This window comes from Agelaius phoeniceus, chromosome 7 (genome assembly GCF_051311805.1).
Source record: "Agelaius phoeniceus isolate bAgePho1 chromosome 7, bAgePho1.hap1, whole genome shotgun sequence".
In the NCBI taxonomy this organism is placed as follows: domain Eukaryota; kingdom Metazoa; phylum Chordata; class Aves; order Passeriformes; family Icteridae; genus Agelaius; species Agelaius phoeniceus.
In genome coordinates, this window is record NC_135271.1 from 22,665,105 (window position 1) to 22,687,579 (window position 22,475).

Sequence of the window (22,475 nt, forward strand, 5' to 3'; positions counted from 1 at the left end):
GGACACTCTGGAATTGTCTCCTTCTGTTCCTCCAGAAATTTGGCCCTAAACTGTAATTTATATGGTAGGACTGCAGACTAATGCAAGAGCCTCTCTCCCTTGAGGCAAATGGCTGTTCTGAGGACAAAGGGGTGGCTCAGCACACCAGCAAAGCTAAACACCCCTGAGCCTCATTAAATTGTGCTGCTTAAAATTAGGTGTGTGCCATATGGCTTTAGGTTTGTCCTATTCAGTAGGATATGTTAGCTGAGAAAAGGTAAACATCATTAACCTCAGAATTTTTATTAACAAGTTCGCAGAAAAAAACAAAAGTTACACTGATTTCAGTAAAACAAAGATCAATCCCCTTCAAATACAAAAACTGCTAGGAATATGAACTCCTAGAAAACTATGAATATTTTACAGATCTTGAAATACTGAATTCCTCATCCTCTAGGATGGTTCCACATTATTGTAATTTAATGCTGCACATTAAAATACATTAAAATACCCTCATCACCAGTGAGTATGGCTTCTTCAGCAACCTCAATGGTAATTATCTGAAATACTGCAACCTGTACATTTTCCCCCACCAAAAGCCCTCAGGAAATCACACTGAGCCTTGCTTTTCACTGTTTGACTCTACATACAAGACTGAATCTATTTAGAGAGCAGTGACCAAGGAGAAGAGCTAACAGCAGCCCCTCATGAGCACATCAGGGGTGTGCTCAGGATGGCCAGCTCCCACCCACACGTGATACAGTGCTGAGGGCAGAAGCAGAATTAAGTCCACAGAGCCACAGCACAGCACCAGCCACATCCCTGACCCTCTGCAGAAAAAGCTGTAATTAAAACCAGCTTCCCCAGCACTGCATAATGCAAAGGTCAACCCAAAGGGTATCAATTCCACCTGCACAAACCTCTTCATACAACTGCATAGGTATACAGCATCTTCTGAGCCATTCTGGTATTCCCACTGCTCTGGTAAATGAGTGACAAGTTAAAGGCAGTATCTCTTCTCAAGTCTGTTTGATCTGTTTCTATTCCCTGTAAAAACAATGATTAGAAAAAGCTATCAGTACACAAAAATACTATAAAAAAGAAACATGAGTAGCCATTACAATGGAATCAAATGACATATTCATAGCCAATAAAGGCTTTCAGCTGTATGGAAACAAAACAGGTATTCCTTGTGCTCTCCCTTTTTAAGGAATTTCCAATGCATGTTGTTAATCACCAAAATGATAAAATTTCACACTCAAAACATTGGCTCTAAGTTAAATAGCCAGCTCATAAACCAGCAAAGTACTACCTTGTCTTTGTATGCTAAGTATTTGTTTCTTCAACCAGAACATGAATATTGCCTGCATCTTTTACAAGGTCACAGACTGCTGCTCTGAACTCCCAGGCTGACTAACACCCTCAGTTCTTACTTTACCAACACTGCCCGTTTTCTAAACACCCTTGCAATGTTTCTACCTACACATTTCACAGACCATACTCGTAGATGTATTACACATCAATTATGATCCAATACAGATCAATTAGAATTAAACTATGGCTCAGATGCAATTAGGCATTCCCAGTACTGGTCAATCTTGCTCCAGCATGCTGTTTTATAGCACGGGTGAGTATACAGAACTTCCAGTTATAATTCATTGCATGTAATATATAGAAAGGTCAGCTACTTAAACAGGAAAAGTTGTTTAGCAATCCTTTTTGCTGTTGCTTCAGCCTGTGAGTAAATCCTCCAAAATTCATACATCTTTGAACTTAACACTTGCTTAAATACATTATCAGATGACAATCAGATTTGGGCTTCCAATGACAAGGAATTAAAATAAAAATTGAAGGAGGCACAACTACAGAGATTTTATGTACCTATTTTAACTATTTCTAAGGAATTCTTCACATTTTCCTGTGAAAATTTTATTCTCTGTCCATAACTTCCAAAGTTACAGTACCTCTAAGGTGAGGGGAGGAAGCTCAAGTGCTCTTTGGTAATAGTGGATTGCCAGGTGCAGCAGCCCCAGCTGGTGCAGGCCACGGCCTAGGTTGTAGAAGGACTCCTGGCATGGCCCACGCAGGTCCAAGTAGCGGTGAAGGAAGGAGAATCCCTGTAAGAGAAATTGAGCACACAACCTTTTCCTCCCCTCCTGTGCATTTTATTTGGTTACCATTTTGGAGTGTGATGATTCTGATGTAAACAGAGGACCTTGTTGGTAATCAGAGAAGGTACTTCCTTCAATATGAGGAATTAGTTCAGACACAAGCAGCTAATGATCATAATTTAGGTTGCCAGTAGGTCACTCTGGTTGAATTACTAATTAACTACCATAGCAGCAAGAAATGATGTAAAATCACTGAGTATAGTAAGCAGGAAATGAGAAGAGAGAAGGGAACTGTATTGCCAGGGGGTAATATAAATAGGACATTGTTCAAGAATGTATAAAAAGAGAACAGGGCAGTTCTTGTAAAAAAGGCAGGCTGGTTACAGAAAAAAGTGGATAAAAGTATTAAAATTAGGTCAAAGTTTGCAAGTTCAAAATGTCTTGAAGTTGGACACTGTCATAACTGGTTTTGTGTTACAGTAGTTGGGGACCTGTAGCTTTTGTCAAGATCAGTGCAAGCTACAGTCTTCCAGCAATTTCAGAAGTCACAAGAGCTCAGGATCCTCACCATATTGTGCTGACTGAGCTCAGCAGCTACAGGAATTAAAAGGCATTTCAAGTTAATGAAAACACTTGGTGTAAAGTAGAGGAAATTACTTTCAAGATTCTGTTTAGGACTACTCAGTCTGTGGTTTGTAACTGGATCTTGCAGATGAAAAGAAAAATGCGAATAATGAAGCTGAAAATTTGAAGGTAGCTAAACTGGAGCTCACAAGATCTTTACAAAGAGAGAGTGCAGAGGCACCTAGAAGGGGAAAATACAGACAGGGGGAAAAAAACCACCTTTCAAGCCTGTACAATTTGCCTCAAGAATGCAGTTTATGAGACATAGCTACAATGGGCACATGGCATAGATTCCACTCTACAGCAATGCAAGCCAAAAAAAATTTGCAAGAAAACTCAGATTACAACCACCAAGATATTCTATATATTATATAATATTATATATAAAAATTATGATATATATTATATAATATTTTCACAAACAGCTGGCAGCTGTTAACATCAAGGTAACAAGCTACCTTTATCCTAAGGAGAGGGGATTCAGATGGTGTAACTACAGTTCAAAAGCACATTCATCCGTGCTCATGCTTTACCACTTGCCTCTTTAGAAATGCCATCTTAATTATGAAAAATTATTTAAACAGAGTGTGTTGTGGCCATAACCATCTGCAAGATACAAAGCCAGCAAACACTGTGGGTAACAAGAATCATGCTGCCTCACCTGTACTAGAAGAGCATGCCTTTTCAGCACATATTTCTGAGAGGCCATGTGGATGAAAGTCAGGCCAATACAAAGACTGTACAGAGGCTCGTCTGGGTTTGCACGGAAGGCTTGCACGTACTGACCTAAAAGCAAATAAATTAATAAAGATGTTGGTTGTGAAAAACATTCCTTAAGAAGTTACAAGCAAGAAAGAAAATATTTGAATTCGAAGTGTGAACTAAGAAAAGAAACAGTTTAATATACCTACATTAAAATATACAGGAAAAAACAGGGAAGAAAATTGTGTATTTTCAGCACCCACTGGATTCTGAAGGAAGAATGCAGACTGTGATGTAAAAAAGGAAGCAGAAAATGATCAGACACAGAAGGCAAACATGGTCCTTGCTGGGATTTAAACGTGATATTTGGAGGACTTGACTGAAAGCAGCAGGTTTACTTTGAAGGCCTGCTTAAAGCATGCAACCAGCTGTATTTGCTGTTTAAATTGGGCTGGTTCTGTCATTATTATCATCATTAGCCTCCAATTATCTTTGCAAGTTAGTTATATTTGCAATGTGTGCTAAACTTGAAACGTGCCAGCTTAATTTTTATTAGCAAAACCCTTCAGCAGTGCTCTGATTTGTGTACAGAATAATTAAAGCACCAGACTAGCATTGTGAACCTATAATTTTCTGATGAAAAAAAATCTTTCCCTTTTTATCAACTTTCACTTGTTCTATTTGTTGATATTAGAACATGAAAGATATTACCAAGAGCATGCTTGAAACTGCCAGACACAAAGGCATTGTGCCCATTGAGGACACACAGCACGTGATTGTCAGGATTTTTCAGCATCAGGCGGAGACAAAAGCGATGGTGACGGACATCCTGAGACTGCATAGTGACCTGATTGAAGATGTTCCACAGCTGGGGCTTATTGACATTTTCCATGACCATGATTCTACAGAATGAGATGTGTGCAAGAAATTAGTAAATGCTATATAGTATACACAGTCTCTTCAATAAAATCTCAGCAGTTCGGGGAAGATAACAACAGAAACTCAAAGAGAAGGTCAGTGACTGAGGCAAAGATGAGAGTGAAAAACAGAACCAATGGTTCTGGCCAAATCAAACAACCCATTGCATTGTGCATTTTCCAATCTGAGGCTATTGGAAAGCTCCTTCACTTACAGTAGCCTTCTCTCATTTAGCCAAGGCTGGAAAGTATCAGCCTGCCTACTTCAGCAGAGTGACTACAGCCTCAGTGGAGGCAACTACAGCACAGACTGCTCTGCCTTCCCAGCAGCCCACCTGATATAGTTGTAAGCTTTTCTGAAGTTCTTGTCCAGAATTGCGGCAGAGAGCCCAAAGTACTCCAGCTCCTTGCGCTTTTGTCTGTCCTCGTAGAATGAGTAATATTCCAGAGAGGAATCCACAAGGAGCTCTGCCTCCTTGTACCGGGAGAGGTCACACAAGGCATATATTGCCTTCAGGAGAAGGTTCCACCAGTCATCTTTTGTCAGAACGCTTGTGAGGACAGCAAAAATTGCTAAAAATGTTGGAGCCAGAAAGTTGAGAAAAATTAGAACAAGAAATATAATTTTTTTACAAAATAGATGCATATATCAAACTGATATTTTCAAAGACATTGCACTAACAGCTAATAGGAAGTATTTACTTTTTCTCAGTTTAAGGGCAGTTCATAAAACACCAGCGAAAAACACTCTCAAAGTGGGAACAAAGAGCAAGCAATACACCCAGTTCAAGCTGTAAACATACTACATGAATGCAATGAGTTCCTCTCCCTAATTATCAAGCAGTGCTTAAGAGCATGTGACCTGGTTCAACCACGCCTGGGCCAGCTAAAAAACAAATCACACCACTTTTACAATGTATTTCTACTACATTCTAGATTTGCATGTATGATATTTCCCCCGAGGTGAATGTTGGCCCATAAGATCTCTAGAGGCCCTTCTCAATCTGAATTATTCTGTAATCTTACTATTTTTCTCTGAATGGAGACTGTTCCCTTAAGATATACTATCTTCAGTTTTGCTGCCTTCTTTGCCCTAGAAATAAAGCAATGTTAACATGAACTGCATGGATTTAGCATGCAAAATAGGAGCATTTTATCATTTTTCAAAACTATGGAGTTCACCTTGTTGCTTTGTTTTTAATGAACAATCTGTGATTTGTTACCTTTCGCATCGCAATTTGCTGTCTCTTGGTCATCATTGTCAGAAATTTTATCCCTTGACACCTTAATAAGATAGAGGTGTCTCTCTCCAGATTTGGAACTAGATATCAAACACACTTGAGCTCTGCTCATTGCTACCTAGAAACAAATTTAAGGGCAGCATTTCAGATTACAATGTAACATCCTATGACGAAGGCAGCTTTATGGCCAATCCATCTGGCTCACCTTGCATCCCGAAACAGTCAGTGACACCACCATAGAGCAAGGTCATCAGAGAAAACATTCCCAACAGGAATATCATCTCTGCATTGCCCTGTGCTCCAGTGCAAAGTGGGCTAAGCAAAAGCCATATACAAATTCTTCAAGCTACTTAAAAAGACTTCTCCTGGGATTGGAACATCCCTGGGTTTATTGAAATCAAGACTCTTTGCAGAGAAGCATGAGAAGAACAATGCCTTTCTCTATCATTTTCAGAAGTTTGTGCATAGTCTGCATAGTCAGTTCTTCAACCAGTATAATACAATAGTCAAGGTGATGAGCAGATGGATAAAATGGAGGTCTAAATATTCCTTTAACTCACTCCCTATTTATAAATAAACAAAAATTAATTAAAACAAAAACGCTGCCACTGTATTTACTGGCTAAACAAATTCTTATTTTGTCCTTTTATCACAAGAAAATAATAAAGAAAGAAATCAAAAAGAAAATTGTTGAAATAGAAGCCAGTATCAACACCTCAAAAAAGCTGTGTGCTCAGTGTTAAAAAGGCAAGAAGCAGCTTTAGAATACAGTGTAAGCACACTGAGAACAGGGAGTTGAAGTCACTGTATCAATAATTATACACACAAACAGTCCTCTGTTGTGAACACTACAGGCAGGAACACCAGTGCTGCAGGCTACCTGCAAGATTACTACCTAACAAAATTATGAAACCACTCACATAAGAAAGCCCACTAGCTTTCCTCCTGAGTTCATCTGTAGTTTGTCTTGACCCAAGTCACAGCTGCCCAATTTCTTACAGTGCAGCAGGACAGACTGGCTTACCTTCAGCAGCATGGCCAGCATTGTGAGCAAGGTGTCAATGTAACCATACATTTTGCCTTGGGAATACAACAGCGTGGAGCGATGCAGGAGTAGCTTTAATTCCTGGACAACAGTGAACACTCTTATTCAAACTCTTGCACAGAGAAAGTTTATAAATCAAATCATTTTGACTCAGTACAGTACTAAAAGGATTGTAAAAGCTTCCAGAAAGCTGTAAGAATCTGCAGCAGCAGGTGAGCTCTCCCTAAACTGCTCTCAGGCATTACTGTTCCAAATTCTCCCATTCAGAGACATCTGGCATTACTCTTACCTATGGTGAGGGTGCTTCTAGAGAGGAGATTCAGAACCTCTGCTTACAATCAACAGAGGCCAAACTGTGTAGCTCACACATAGCAACTGCTGATCAACTTGATGTAGAGTCATGACTGGCTCAGTGGCCAAAAGTTTGTGCATTGCACAGAAGTTATCAGGTGGGACTGGGGAAATGCTGAGAGAATGGTCAGGGAGAAAGTCAGGAGGACATATCCCTGACGCTGGAATGGATCAGACACTGTGCTCTGCACGCTCCCCATGGGGAGGTAAGTCTGAATCCCTGATCCTGTGCATACATCTTGGACTACTAGCACAGTTTGGCAGATTAATACATCCTAAATGGAAGCACAGAACACTTTACCCACCTGCTGTGCAGCATTAGCATCCTGAGCCAGAGTATCTGGGTCATACATTGGCTCCAGAGCCTCCAGAGCTTTCTCAGGCCGGCCCAGCTGCTGCTGAAGTGTTGAAAGTGAGATTCTTGCATCAAGATGCAAAGGGGCAAGATCAACAACTTTGGCATAGCTCTCTGCAGCACGCTCCATGTGTCCCAAAGCCTTCAAGCACTCTAGAAATACCATAAGCAACACAAGACACTTAAGTGGCAGAAAAAGAAGATTTCAAAGTTTGCAAATAAATTAACATACCTTCTTAGTAAAATCACCCCAAACATGTATTTTTAAATGATAATATTCAGATATATGCATGATGTATCCACAGTTTCACTTCAAACATCAGCAGCTGACACAGGATGAAATGCAGAATAGATGCTGCTTCACTTAGATGAACATAAAGTACTTTTAGCTGATGTAAATTTCAGTGTACATGAAGAACAAAAAAAATGCTTGACAGAGTTGTCATGAGAAGCTTCATTCTGCAAATACCAATTCTCATTCAACCTAAAATTCTCAGTCAATCTAAAATTCCTGTGATCTTGGATAAAGGTCCCTGGAAATGCTCAGCACTGTATTACCATCTCCCAGTCCCCCATGTTCAGCAGTCCTGCCCCCTCTCACCTGCGTGCCGAAGCCACACAACAGCCAGGTTGTACCGTTCTGAGCAGACAAGGGAACTCAGGAGAGGCAGGGCTGAGTTGTATTCTCCAACGTCCAGAAAAGCCTCTGCAACATCTAAGTACAAGTCACCCATTTCTTCTGGATTTTGTTCCACCAGAGTAGTCAAAAGAGGCTTTAAGAAAAACGACACAAGCACTTAAAATACAAATAATCAATTTCTTAAAGCCATGCTTATTGGAAGCTTGCATTTTCATCCTATGTTTTTTATTCATTTGTATTCTGAACTATACTTCCTTTAATTAAATGTTACTTCAGAAGTGAAAAATAAAAGATCTGAAAGTCAGCATTCCTGAAGAAGCCCCATTTTTCTATTCTAGACATTTCACACATCCAGTGGGTTAAAGTGTCCATCAGTGAGGAGTATCAAAGAACAGTCTTCAGATTTAGTATGGTTTTAAAACAAAGTGAAAACATCTTCCTTAGTGTTCACAGCTTTCAATATGGTCCTGGGCCTGTCACAGCACACAGGCTGTGACTTACTGTGCTTTAGTAATGTAACACTGGCATAATTTCTAAGGGCAAAGATATTATTTCTGCTATTACAGGCCTGTGAGGCTTCTCTCCTCACAAAAAGAATCTCCACAGCTCCCTCAACCACCTCAGTCTATGAACAAGGAACAATTACTTGTTTTTGTGATTTCTTAGAACATTACCCCTGCCTTGTGAGTTGGTTTCCACTTACACTGAGAGGCTCCAGGATGTTCAGGTGAATCAAGCACACCATCAGCTTGACTGTGATGTCTATGGGAACACCCTCAGGTATGCAGCAGCTGACCTTCTCCACAGCTGGGACAAGAGAAAGAATTTCCTTCTGAACTCAGAGGCTTTAAGAAGCACTTTTCATGCACTACATCCCCTCCAGGCCATACTCAGGAACTGAGAAAATATTCTTATCAGCTCTAGCAAGTGTTTGTCTGCCCTTCTTTTCCTCCTTTATCTTTTCCAAGAGTTGGAGCAATGACTTCCTACTGCCTCTGAGACAAATAATTCCATGTGAGGTACCAAGTGCTGTCAGTCTGCAGCAAGTCCAACAGCAGGATTCCACAGCATGTGCTTAGATCCTTTGCCTACTTAAGGATCCTTGCCTACTTTATTGCTCAATAAAGCTTTCCTTTAACAATTTATGCACCTGTACCCTCTTCTCCTTTGTTTTTTGAAGGAAATGCCTTGTATCAAGATGGTTCTTGTTCTTGCTAAGTGAAGTCCTGTGTAGCAGGCACTGCCTGAACACATTGTTATACAGAGTTAATACAGAACTTCACACAACAGGTAGGCTGAATGCAACCTGATCAGAATGCAAACATGAGGCACAGCAGCTACCCATGACAATGCCAGCAAATGAGAGGTCACACAATGAAATTCCATTATCATAGGTCCTTCACATACAGTCATGACACCTCCTTAACTCCTGGTTAAGCTCTCCTTCACTTCAGTGCTTGCACCAGACATTCAGTGCTAAAACCTGAGAAAACTGGGATTTCCAACCTAAGGTTTCCCTTTTACCTCCTACATCCACATCCCTATACTGCAAATCACAACATGCAGACTAATTCATCATTCTTTGAACACTGCAATACCCAACACAAGGGTGACTATTCCCCTACTGATATATTTTTAAAAAATGACAACTGTCAGTCTGGATTAGAGGGAAGTTCTGAGAAAGGGAAAGAAAAAACGTACAGAAGAATCCTTTTCTGGATGAAGTCCTGTTTCTGTGCTGTTAGAAATCTCCAGATGTTATATGATTGCAAGTTGGTTCCTAACCATATGATCAGTTCATAGACTTGTCTGAAATTTAAAAAACTAAAATTAAAAAATTACTTACCCGAAGCACTGGATTCAGCAACTGGATGACTCTGGTTGTCAGTCACTGCCTCCTGGCTTTCCTGAGTTTCTACTGCTGCACCTGTATCTTTTTAAAAAGATTATCAGATTAACCAGTAGTTACTTGCCTTTGAATCCATAATTGATTGGCAGCTTACTCTGAAAAGTGGACTGGGTTTCTCTTGTTTTGGTTTGGGGCTTTTTTGTGTTGTATTGTTTTGGTTTTTAAGGACAGCAGAGCAGGAAGCAGTTGTAAAAATTACAAAAGTTACAAAGCAACAGAGAGTAGAGAACCCAGCTCTATTTTAGAAGCCTTCTCTCAACCAACGGAACACAGGAGGTAACTTGGAAACATTGTGTTCCAATTCCTAGACTCATTATAGTTTTGTTTCTTATAAATTATCTGCTGAAAGTCTCCATCAGGACAGTTGTTCATAAATCAACTGTATTTTTACCTGGCCAATCAGAGCAAAAAGCCAACAGAAATATCTTATACCTGTATTGTGCTTGGATCAGATTGCTGAGACAACCACTTTAATCACAAAACAGACTGTCTCCTTATGGAGTTGGTGTGCTGTGTCCATTCTACAGCCTAAATAAACATTTTCAGATAAAATGACTTTGATAAAGCAGGTTTCTCAAAAACAACCTACTTAATCAAATTTTGAGCTAGTATGCCTAGATTTCAGTTAGCTGGTTAATAACAGATGCAGGATGTATAAAGAACATTACTCTTAGGTCAAAGGTTGGTATTCTTGAGCACAGTTGCCACTAAGCTTAGCTTTTTATCTTTTTTTTAGAAGTTATTTAGCTGGTAGAAATAGCTGGTCTGATGTAAACACTCAGAGGAATGTTTAGGACTTTAAAAGCCCTCCAGCTGCCTGGAGAGCAGTCCTTGTCTTCAGTGAGTCAGCAGGGCTATGGGGACACCAGAGTAACTTCTTACAGCAGGCTGAGGTCATGCCATGTAACTCACTAAGAGCACCCACACATTTCAATAGAGAAAAGCCTGTCAACAGTGCAGCAAATATACCCAGGAGTTGAAAAGGTAAAGGAAAGATGTCATATCACATGAACAGCAGGGTCACAGTAACCACTTGACAGCTACTTACCTTTTTTCTCCTCAGTTGCACTTCTTTCTGGTGCTTTTTTTTCAAGTACAATTCCCGTAAAATCTGTAATAACCTAAAACAGAAAAGTAACTTGGATAATTTCAAAGATTTAAAGCATAAATGGAGCAACCAGCCTATGAGACAGTTTTAGACATCACGGAAGTTATCAGAGGTAAAGCTGCATTCATCTACCCAAGTAGAACCTTCAAAAAGAAACAGGGAAATGGCTCTGTGACTTCAGTTGTACTGTATTAATAAATCCAGTAGCTAAATGCTGTGTACGTAAAATTGACTGACTGACATTTAAGGAGAGAAGAATACAAAAAAGGGTCAGAGGAATTGTTTGCAGGATCATGATACTGTGCTCTGACAGAGAGCTGAAAAAAATCTAAAGGAAGGTAAAAAAAACCCCTAAGTAATTTAATATCAACAAATAAGAATGTTCACAAGAAGTCCCAATTACAGTGTCTTTTCAATCAATCTTGGAAAGTACAAGAATGGCCAAATACCAACATCTTCCCTCTCAAAGCCAGACCAAATTCAGTTGGAAATATGCCTCAAAAGTGAGAGTTAACAAATTTGGACCAGATAAGCAACATTCTCTAATTCCTGATGCCTTCGAGTTAAAATGTATTGTCTTTCTGGAATATATGCTTAGTGTTTAATGCATAAATTATTAGTTGCAACACAAGTCTGCCAGATAAGTCACAACAATCTGCATTTGAACAATCAGAGCTTTCAGTGTCATGATTTTAACCTTCCACTCAGAGAATGACCTTTGTGGTATTACTCACAAAACCAGCCTGAAGGTCTTCTCTGGCTACTAAGATTATGGTCACTATAGAGAAGGAGAGGAAGGATCCCAGAATTTTAAACCTCGAACAACGTACAAATCTATCAGCCCTCAATTAATTCAATCCACCCATTAATTTAAATGCTAATTACTACAGAACTAATAGCAAGCAGTCTGTTTCTGATGAGCTCTATTTTTACACAGGCAGGACCCCATCTTAGCACTGCACGAACATAAATTATGAACGTAAACCATCCTCTCTGGCAGGCAAAGAGGTGCTGAAAACGCCACCCAAATGCCCTGAGCTGTCCGTACCGCCAGAGCTTTGTCATACTGCTTGGAGGAGATGTAGAGCTCAGCTGCAATGTTCACATCCTCCATGGACACAAGGCTCTGGTGCTTGCTAAAGGCCTCTTCCACTATCTCAATGGCAGAGGTCACGTCATTGGCTTCGTAGTAACTCCTATAAAACACAGGCATGAGATATCAGGTATTCCACATAACTGACAATGTATACTTTGAACCGAAGCGAAAGGATTTTCATATTTCTCTGATTTTTGCTGATTAGCGAAGATTTTCATTAGCAAGTGGATGTTATAAAAGACAGCGATAAAGGGGGTGTTTTTCCTTTCCTTACAACTGTTGAAAACTTTTACATATTTCAAATAATTAACAATTTTTTTCTCCCATGTTTGTAAGGACATTACTGGAGTTTTCATCACAGTCTCCCTCAATGAAGTTGGACATCAGTCATGTCCCCACATTAACCTGCTTCAAGAAACCTTCACTAATAACATTGTTGTAATACCCATCCTTGTATTTTTTGATACATTTCCCAAACGTGAAGATCAAAAGACCTTAAACCGTTTGGAAACAGGCAGTACAGGTTTCCACAAGGAAGCAGTTCACACGTAAAACACAACTAGGTGAGAGCTACACACTTGAACCCCGAGGCTCCCTCCCGTGGCAAAGCAAACACCATTGTTGGCAAGCCCAGCTCACTTGGCCATGTCTCGGGCCAGCTGCATGAAGTGCTCCCCGTCGGAGGGAGCCAGGAGGTTCAGGATGCGCCGGTAGCCGTCCATGGCCATCTTCTGCTCCCCCAGCTGCTCGTACAGGCTGGACCTCTCCCACAGGTAGCGCACGTTGCTCGGGTCGTACTTCAGAGCTACAGGGAGAGCAGCAGCACGGCAGGAGTTTAGCAAATGCAACGCTGGGTTTCACATTCATTTCCTTGATTTGTGTTAATGGACATGCACAGGGTTTTTGCAAGGACATCCTATATTACAGATTCATTTATCATTCATCTTTTGTCATTATCATTCATCATTCATTTATCTTTTATCAAAGTCCAGACAAAGGTATCAGAATCTTAGCACCCTGAAGCAAACTAAACTAGAAAGGAGAAGAAAACAAAATTATTGCCATTAGCACACAGCATTAATTTTAAATTATTAAAATGTTTGCTACCCTACCTTTTGTGTAGCAGAAAACAGCCTGCTTAATATTGTCCTGCTCCAGTGACATTTCTGCCAGTCTAACCCACTCCTCAGTATTGCTAGGATTTAAGTGAGCTGCAATCAGTCCAAACTGTAATGATTTCTCCATATCACCCTGGTCTTCATAGATCATGGCAAGAGTGGAAAATGGTTCGTGAGCAAGAGGAGCTGTGAAAAGGCAAAAAGAATGACTAAGATTTATTGTTTAAAATCCACACTGGACACAAATAACTCGCCTTTCTTAAAGAACAGGTATCAGAATTATATAAAATATGTGCTGTTCAAATTCAGGAAAAACTTGCAGACAAGTTTCTGATTCCTGTCTGTAAATTATTAAACTGGCTGACTGAATCTAACAACAACCATTTATAGTATTATTCTATACTGCAAGGCTTGCTGATGCTCATATCTTGTGTCTACAAAGACAGTACAAGCAAACTGTGTAAAGCTAAGCCAAGGCGTGGGCTCTGCAGAATTGAGGTGCTAGTTTCTTTTTATAAGCAAAAAAATAAAGGAAGTGTACCACATATTCTTAATTCTACTCCTTATACCATGACTTTGCTTGTACTGTTTATTTTCATCTTCAGGGAAGCCACACTGAATCCTGCTCCTGCACATGGAAACTTGATTCCATCCTTAAAGCCCAAAGGTTGCCCATTCTCCCATACCTTGTCGAATGATCTCCATGCACATCAGAATGGCCTCCTCACGCTCTCCTCGAGCAAATCTGATGTTGGCCTCTCCCATCAGACCCCTCAAGGCACGGGGAAGTTTGCTGCGAGGTCTTTTCTCCTAAATGGAAAAGGGATGCTGTTTTTGCCCAAGGATGATCTGTGCCCAAATTCAGGAGACACCCTGTATGCTTAACACCACCTAACCCCAAGTTATTTAAGTATTAGCAATAATAAATGACTGACCAAAGGACTTGCTAATGTTCATAGTTTTCTGATACTGGAAAAACTGGTTTCATGATTTCTGAAAGCTTTCAAACAGTAAACTACAGTGCTTTTATAATAAACAAAGATAGCATAACAAACACCAGCATAAGCAGGATTATCCTACATTAAACAATTTTCAGGCAAATTTCCCAGTAAGCAGCAAAAGTCACATGAATTCATGCACCATGGTCAGGGGACACATGGAAATTATATGAAAGTTTAAATACTTGCTTTCATCATTTTCTTGGTCTCTCGATTAAGAACCATCTCCAAAACAAAAACATCTCCAGCTGTAGGCTGCTCTGTAGTTTCTTCTTCCTCCTCTCCTCCTCCTCCTTCTTCTTCTTCTTCTTCTTCCTCCTCCTCCTCCTCTTCATCCTCCTCCTCTTCATTTTCCCCAAGCATGGATGCAAAGACCCGATGGACAGATTTACTGACCCCATCTGCTGTTTCTCCTGGTTGAGAAAGAAGTAAAATAGGTTTTTGATATAATGAAGAGAACATGCTGCTTCCCTGGACAAGTGCAGAGAAAACAAGAGCCCACTTGAAGCAGCTATTCTGTAAGAGTGCTGCCTGCAGAAATGCACAACAACTACTGACAGTCTCTTTGGTTTTACAGCTCTGGATTATTCATCACCAATGCTTGGCATGGCCCAGCCTGTAACATCTTTTGGATATCTGAAATGAAAGCAGGGAGGAACACACAGAATGAAGCCACAGTTTAATCAACATTTTTCTCAGTCCAGAAGAATATTAAGCAATTTTCAAGCACTGGGCTGGCTGGCTGCAATCAGCTTTTCAGATGGAGAGGCTGTAAGTGAGCAGAGAATTTCACTACACAACAATCCAGCAACCAATTTTTCAAAGCAACTGAAAACAAGATCTTGTAACCAGTCCATCCATGACAACAAGTACCTTTTAACATGTGTAAATACAAAATCCAGATTATTTGCATTTCTCTGGAAAAAGAACAGAATTCTTTAAAATAAGTAAGAAAACTATGCTATGTACTCTGAGTAAATATGCTTAAGGCACAGATTTTTTAGAAATTTCCCATTTTTTATTTACAGCTTCTCATTATGAAGTGAACCCAGGGTTATAATTGACCACAGCTCTATATACAAAACTCAAAATATGTAGGGTTCAAAGGTTTGAGCTGGGGGATTAGACACCTGAATATTTGATTTAAAAATAACCACAGTATCAAGTTGGGACTGAAAAACAACTCTATCATGCATTGCCTATGTAGGAGAGGAACCTGGGGACCATACCTGGGTTTATAGTTTTTTTTTGACTTGGATATGTTTGGTTATTTTTATTCTGACTTGGATATAAAGCATCTAAACATAAGACTTATCTTCCCCTGCCCCCATCTGAAAAAAACCCGTAATTATTTATTTTCCCTTTTATTTCAGTCCCTTCAGAGACCAGAAGGGGAAAAATGGAGCCAGGTTTTTATGAAGTCAGTTATTGAAGAGCAAATGCTTCTACTGCCTTTTAAAATAGGAATGATTATGTTAGAAACACCAACCATCAGTTTCATCCTGACTTTGGGATTTCCCAGATGCTTTTCTGGATGAAGATGGAGCCTCTACATCTTCCTCATTTTCCTCAGCAGACGCATTTTCGCCATCCTACACACACCAAAAAACCAAATTATTACCTCTATAGAATCACTCATTTTTTATTTCCCCACATATTTACAGCTACCATTTGGTTTTCCAGCCTTTGCACTGCCGGTGAAACAGGTAGAATAAGCACTCTGTTTTTAAGTGAATAAAACCCAGCATTCCTTGCTTTCAGGACATTTATATTTTTATCAGTGGGGAGACTCAGATGGTGACTGTTCACACTACATTTGACTGAAGAGACCAGTCCATTGATTATTGGGCATTACAGTGAGGTGGGATGACATGGTGGTAGAAAAAAAAGTTCTGTGGGACAAATCCTCCCAGGAGCCAGTCAATATCACAACAGCACTCATGAATCCGGTAAGAATGCTGCCCCAGGGTAACACTGATCCTTCCATGACACCTGAGCTCTGCTGAATGTGCTCTCTGAACACCAAGAAACGCAGAAATTCAGTAGCACGTTGACACAAATATAGCAAAGTTAAAAAGAACTGCAACACTCCGACAAATCACGCGTGTTTTCTTTTAATCACACCGCCTACATAGCGTCGGACACAATGTGTTTCCCTATATTTACTGCTGCCAAGAAGTCAAACGAGGAGCCGCACTGGCTCTCTCCCTCAGATGCTGGAGGGGGAGCTGGAGCAGCGTAATCTGGATGGGTTTATACCCGAACCAGCTCTTTGCCCCGACCCAAAGCACCGATTTCCCGGGGGCCGGGCGGTGCTGCCGGGCCCCTGCCTCCGCCCAGAGCGGCGGGAGGGCAGCGCCGCGTCCTGCGAGCCCCCCACCGCGGCCTTCTGCTGACCTGGACACCGACGCTCGCAACTCCGGAGCCGCAGGAGCAGCGAGCGGGAGCCCCTCCACACACAGAGCACCTGCCAGGTGTTGGCAGGAGGGGGGCGGCCCGGGCCTTGGCGCGGCCAGGCGGGGCAGACTCACCTTCTCGCGGCTCTTGCGCTCCTCGCGGCGCTGCTCGAACTCCTCGAAGGAGATCTTCCCCTCCAGGTACTCGATCAGCTCCGGGCTGAAGCCCGACATGGCTCGGCTCCGGCCCGGGGGAGCCCTGTGAGGGAGGCACCGCGTCCGTCCCGCTATGGCGCCCGCCGCTATGGCGCCCGCCCGCGCGGGTTCCGTGCGGCGGCGCGGCGCTGAGGCGCCTGAAGGCGGACACCGAGCGCTGGGACCGGGGCTCGGCGGCCTCTGCTGCCTCGGCCAGCTCGGCAGCGAGGGGCTTTAACTCCGTACTCAGAGGGATGGGGCAGTTCTGAGCACGGCAGGGTCGGAAATGGGCGTGCGGGGCGGGGTGAGGCCCAAGCAGCCAGAGGGCCACCAAGGATGGGGCTGTACCCTCAGGGGATGTGAACACTTGGCACAGAACACCTTAGGACGTCTCCTTCTAATAAACCGAAAGGGAACGTTTATTTCCCAGCTTTGAACAAAGACACGTGGCAGTGGTTAAATGCACGCTGTTGCACTCCCCATTTATTCACACTTAAGCACAATTCTGCTCACAGACTGCAGTAGCACACATTTGTCAACAGACAGAATAATGCTCATTGCAGCAGGACACCAGATTCCACTGGCAGAAACGGGACAGTGAAGAAACTTTGGAATTGTCAGGTAACAGTTAAAAAGTCAAAGCAGTAAAATTTTGCTGTGAAGGTTTCCACTTGGCATGGACTTCTGAAGTTAATGCCTAAAAAAGACAAAAAAAAATACAAATACATGAGACTAATACAGAAATATCCATACGCAACCAAGGTGTGATCCAAACCAAGAGAAAAAACCACTGGCTGAACCTCTGTTCCCACAAAACAGTTCTGAACACTGAAAAGAACTACCACAACCATCCTGAATTATGCAGGACAAAGTTTCCACCAGTCATTTTCTCACTGCTGCTGTGATTTGTAGTACAGCATCCATTCTGAATTCCCTTTTCTTTTTGTTTTTCCATGCACAAAATATACATTCTTTGGTGTTGTGTAATTTTTCATTACATAACAACTCAGCAAAAAGAGAATTTAGTATTAAAATTTGAGTGCAGTCTTTATTATGGTTCATGATAATAAGAATAAAGCTTTAATTTTTATTATAAACAGACAAGGTGTTAAACAGTCCAAGAACAGGACAGAGCTGGAAATCTTAAGCTGAATATTGATTACAACTTAAGCATTTTAAGATACTGAGTAAATCACCAAAATGCTTTGATTTAAATCTTGTTAAAATTCTCAGCTACTTCTAAACCAGAAGAAAACAATATTTACTGTGAATGTAAAAAAGAATGTATGCTTTGTTAGTGCAATAACTTATGCTAAATTAATTTTCTTAATATACATACATCACACAAAACGACTACTCTCAATTTGTAATCTTACTCTTTTCAATTCCTTACACAAAACCTGCATCCCCTAGTATCTGTACATTTGCAGAATTCTACTCCATATGAAGGCGGGGAGAAAAAAGAGAAAACAAAATAAATCAGGGTCTATAGAGGTCTGCACAAGCACCATGTGTTATTTTATCTAAGTAGTAATGACCTCATAAATCTCTGCCTCAAGAATTTTAAACCCCACTTCAGGCAAGGGTTAAGGTACTACATTTTTAATTCCTTCTGAGAAAGAAGTTGCTTTATACTTCAGTCAGACTCTTTCTTGGTTACACGTAACATCAGAGGACAAGGCACCCTCTTTTACCTTCATCAGCAGAATCTTTCAGCCTTTGAAATAGTTCTGAAAGGATTTTTTCTTTTCTTCATAATCTGCAAATGCAGAAGCAATAGGATCTGAGTAGAGCCTTGGTCCTTCATTGTTCACAGTGAAAGTGGCTGGGAACTTCCTGAGATCCAGACCCCTGCCTGAGAAGTAAGCCTGGAGTGTTCTGAAAAACTGAGCAGATCGTGGATGTGAGAATAAACAGAGCATGACCCATGGAGATTAATTATTTCTACTGACACAAATTAGATTGAATGTTTATTCCTCTGTGGGATGAAATCCTCATTCTGATAATAACCTGATACAGTGTAGGCAACCTAATTCAGACATGCCCACTCCATCCATGCCTTGTGCATCTGTGTGAAGTCAGAAGAGCAGCAACTGTGTCCTGCTCATTTATGCTCCCCACTGAACCACGGGGGCTGTGAGATAACTGCACCCCTTGGAAAACAGGCACAGCCAAGCCCCTGCTGACAGCAAACTGGACACCTCTGTAAACATTTCAGTAGGAGTCAGCAACAATGGGCAATTATTTGAACTGTTCCCCAGTAATCACTTCCAAGGAGAAATTAAAGCTTTTTAAAACACTGAGGAAATATCAAAGGAAACCGATTCTTTTCCTTCACAAATTCTTTTTAAGATTGTGCAAATGTTCTCTGAGCGGTGTTTTCGTAGCTGTCAGGTGCAAACTTATTTGTACTTCCATGAGATGAAACAACATGCAATCAGAGTACACATCTGAAAGAAACACAGTAATCATTCCTCTTCTGTTTCACAAAACAAGTGGCTGTATAATAAAAATAATTTTTTAAAAATGAAAGCTGCTGGATGGAGATATAAGCACATTTTGAGCACTACTGTGCTCTGAGAATGTCTCTTCAGTTAAGGGGTACATCTTGACTGAGAAATGGTTATTGACCATACAAAGTGCACAGCTCCTAACATTACATCAAATGGGCCCCTCTTGCCTTTAAATTTAGACAATAAGGAGTCTCTTAATGGAAAACAAAAAAAAAACACACAGAACTTCAGCTCTCTTTCTTGAAACATCTCCTTACCAGGTCTCTATTTCTGGGGTTATCAAGAGGCTTCCATTTATCTTCTGGTTGGGAAGGAGCACCCTTTGCCAGTCCTCTGACAGCCAATACTACATACAGCCCCAGGAGCAGCCCTTTCCACATGCTGGAGATGAACAGACTGCCTGTTAGAGGGATAAACAGACATACTCCTTAAATCCTATACAGCTGTCACTGGGAACACACAAAGCATGTGAATCCAAGCAAATCTGCCCACTACAGATTACATCCATGTGCTAGCAACTCTTTTTTTTTTCATAGTACTAAGGTCCTTGCAAGAACAAATTATTCTAAACAAGCGTTTCCCATACCAAAGCTATTTCTAGACACTGGACTCTCCTCTGATGGACCGGTAGAACACTCAACACAAAATATTACATTTGTAAGTTTACATTTATTACACAAAGACATTTTCAGTGGCTAGTACAGCACCAGACCTCTGTATGCTCCAAGGAGAATGCAAAAATATGACCCAGAATCCAGAGAGCTCAGTTTTATAAAACTGCATTACATTTTACTACATATAATAACAAGTGCAACGGTATTTAATACAGCCTGGTCTAACATACTAGAGATCCATTTCACAACTTGACTCAGGAGGAGAAAAGGAATTCTCCCTCTCACATTCTTTAAAATAGAACTTACCAGGGAATTTGGCTTTGGCTTGCCCCTTCTTGGTTGGTCTCCTTGTAATCTGTGAACAACCTGATCTCTGCACTTATATTTCCAGTAGACTGTAGGTGGGTGTCAGTGACGTTAGCAGGAGCTCAAAAATACAGTAATGATTCCATTTCCAACCATGACATAAAGACCCTTGAGAATTTCATCCTTGGTACTCTTCAGACCTGTTGCTATCGAACAGTGCAGTACAAACTCCTCCCAAGCTGTATTGCAGAAATTGGTTGTAGGCATACAGGAAGTTTAAAACAATTCCCAGGAGAAATGGCACAGCTTTATCAAAATATTATTTTTTGTTAAAAGTAATTAGCTGTCTCTCTAGAATGGTGACTAATGGTTTTCAAGTGAATGAGATCTGGATCACTCTCTTGATGCTAGAAAAAGAGAGGGAAAAGTAAGGTCTGCTTCAATATCCAAAATCATAACATTTTAATGGAAGCGTTGTTTTCCTGCCCTGATTTTATCAGCAGTTAATATTCTCCTGTCACACTAGAAACTAAGACAAAGGCTGCAAGGAGGACTCTGCTAATTTACCCTGGCCTTAGTGCATAGCATTCTGCATATCAAAGCTGCTCATATTTTTTATTATTTCACTGCACTCTTCGCTATGTAGATGATACATGATTTAGCATCACATAAAATATGTCCCTAAATAGACATGTTAAAACTAAAAATATTTGACCATCACCTTACTCCCGAGTGTAGATGTTTGTGTCTGACTAGAAGCTTTACATTTTTCTTTGGTTTAACTTTTGAAAGCAAAATAAAAACCTGCCACCACCCTTCCAGGAAGGTGATGTTTTGGATATCCAAACATCATTAGCAACACAGTAAACAAAATCCTAGCAGTGTTATTTTCAAGCTGATCCCAAGCACCAAGTCTTCCATTCCCAAAGATGACAAAGAAACCCAGATATCCCCAGGATATGCACTGGCCAAGGGGAGGACACTTGATAACTCCACAGTTAGTACTTGTTTCTGCTCTTATTCCCTTCTGCTAAAACAGCAGCTTATTTTTGTGACTACAGTAATATATAAAAATTCAAGACAACTTATCCAACTTGTGTATTATTCTGCATATTTAAAGTTTTAAAAAAAATCATACACAAAAAAAAAGAAAATCCATTAAGCCCCATCAATTATGTTTCATCACACTCAACTTCCAGATATTTGACTCATCAAGAACAGAGCAGTAGCACCAGAAAACCACAAAAAAGGTAGGTCCCAGCATAAAGGAACTGCCTTTGTTGATATTCTAGGTAGATACTTATTTCAGCTAGAAACAGAAATATGCTCCTGTAGAGAAAATGACAGGAAGGGGAAAAGGCAAGATTTACAGTTTGGGATTAGATTTTAGTTCCTTATCTTTGGAAAGAGGAGGGGGAAAAAAGCCAGAAGAGCTGGCAGTTTTCTTCTACCTTTTTTCTCCCCCTCAATTAATTTATTCCATTGATTTCTTTACAAAGGACTGGGGATATGCAGTGTATTCAGCTAATAAAACATATTGAAGTCATCTGCAAATATGAAACAAGCTTTGTTACTGGAGGAACTCAGGCAATGTGGGTGACTGATGAAGCATGCAGATATGCAAGAGATTCAATTAGCATATATTTTCTGTCAGCTGTCTGAAAAAAAATCCATACACACTTGTATTGTTGCTTCCTGAGCTAAAGCTCTGAGAAACTGTTGGAGCTAGAAGTCTGTTTAGACCTATAGCTCATTGTAATGTGTGGGTTGGTCTTTTTTTAGTAAATTCAATTCTTTCCTTCAGGGAAAGTCAAATATAAGCAGAACACATTCATATTAAAATACTATTAGTATACTTACACTGACTGAATAAAATTGCAACCTCATTTTTGAGGACAGTAGCTAAATGCTATCAAAGCCAGATGTCAAGGGGCTGCCTTTTTAATGCACCCAAATTTAAGCATCAGGTTTTCTTGATAAACATCTTCAATAAATCAAATATTTTCGAAGTGTCTATACTAATTATATAACCTTTCTGGCACAGGAAGTAATGTTCATGTATGTTTGAATTAAACTGCTGTGAAGATGAAAATGCTGATAGCATTACTTGCTCAGTTCCACGCAATTCACCTCTGAAATGTACAAATTTAAAATATACTAGTTTAGCTGAGAACAAGTTTTATACATTTGATGCTCTGTATAAAGTGTATTGTTCAGGAAACACATTGAATTTTATTGCATTTCCCGGCCATGCAGC

The 22,475-nt window shown here is 40.5% G+C and overlaps 2 protein-coding genes across 6 annotated transcripts; both read right to left on the minus strand.

The window, feature by feature from the left end:
* Positions 1 to 266: 266 nt before the first annotated feature.
* GTF3C3 (general transcription factor IIIC subunit 3) lies at positions 267 to 17,099 on the minus strand. Of its 5 annotated transcripts, XM_054636479.2 has the most exons (19): positions 16,726 to 17,095; positions 15,684 to 15,786; positions 14,384 to 14,607; positions 13,883 to 14,006; positions 13,191 to 13,382; positions 12,718 to 12,883; positions 12,031 to 12,178; positions 10,923 to 10,995; positions 9,812 to 9,898; positions 8,669 to 8,772; positions 7,927 to 8,098; positions 7,276 to 7,478; positions 6,599 to 6,700; positions 5,557 to 5,692; positions 4,669 to 4,906; positions 4,128 to 4,318; positions 3,376 to 3,500; positions 1,944 to 2,096; positions 267 to 1,026 (listed from the first exon to the last, which is right to left on the minus strand). In XM_054636479.2, the coding sequence occupies exons 1-19, from the start codon at positions 16,822 to 16,824 to the stop codon at positions 904 to 906; spliced, it is 2,763 nt and encodes a 920-aa protein (XP_054492454.2). In that variant the 5' UTR covers positions 16,825 to 17,095; the 3' UTR covers positions 267 to 903. The 5 variants fall into 5 exon arrangements, 3 of the variants coding, with proteins under 3 accessions (XP_054492454.2, XP_077037321.1, XP_077037322.1); XR_013183008.1 differs by lacking the exon at positions 267 to 1,026 and having other exon boundaries at positions 2,073 to 2,096; positions 3,376 to 3,703; positions 16,726 to 17,099; XM_077181206.1 differs by lacking the exons at positions 267 to 1,026; positions 1,944 to 2,096 and adding an exon at positions 3,626 to 3,703 and having other exon boundaries at positions 16,726 to 17,099.
* Positions 17,100 to 17,253: 154 nt separating this feature from the next.
* On the minus strand, positions 17,254 to 22,459 carry C7H2orf66 (chromosome 7 C2orf66 homolog). The gene is made up of 4 exons (XM_054636657.2): positions 20,219 to 22,459; positions 19,556 to 19,698; positions 18,480 to 18,671; positions 17,254 to 17,482 (listed from the first exon to the last, which is right to left on the minus strand). Exons 2-3 carry the CDS (start codon positions 19,676 to 19,678, stop codon positions 18,498 to 18,500), a joined length of 297 nt encoding a protein of 98 aa, XP_054492632.1. The 5' UTR covers positions 19,679 to 19,698; positions 20,219 to 22,459; the 3' UTR covers positions 17,254 to 17,482; positions 18,480 to 18,497.
* Positions 22,460 to 22,475: the final 16 nt, after the last annotated feature.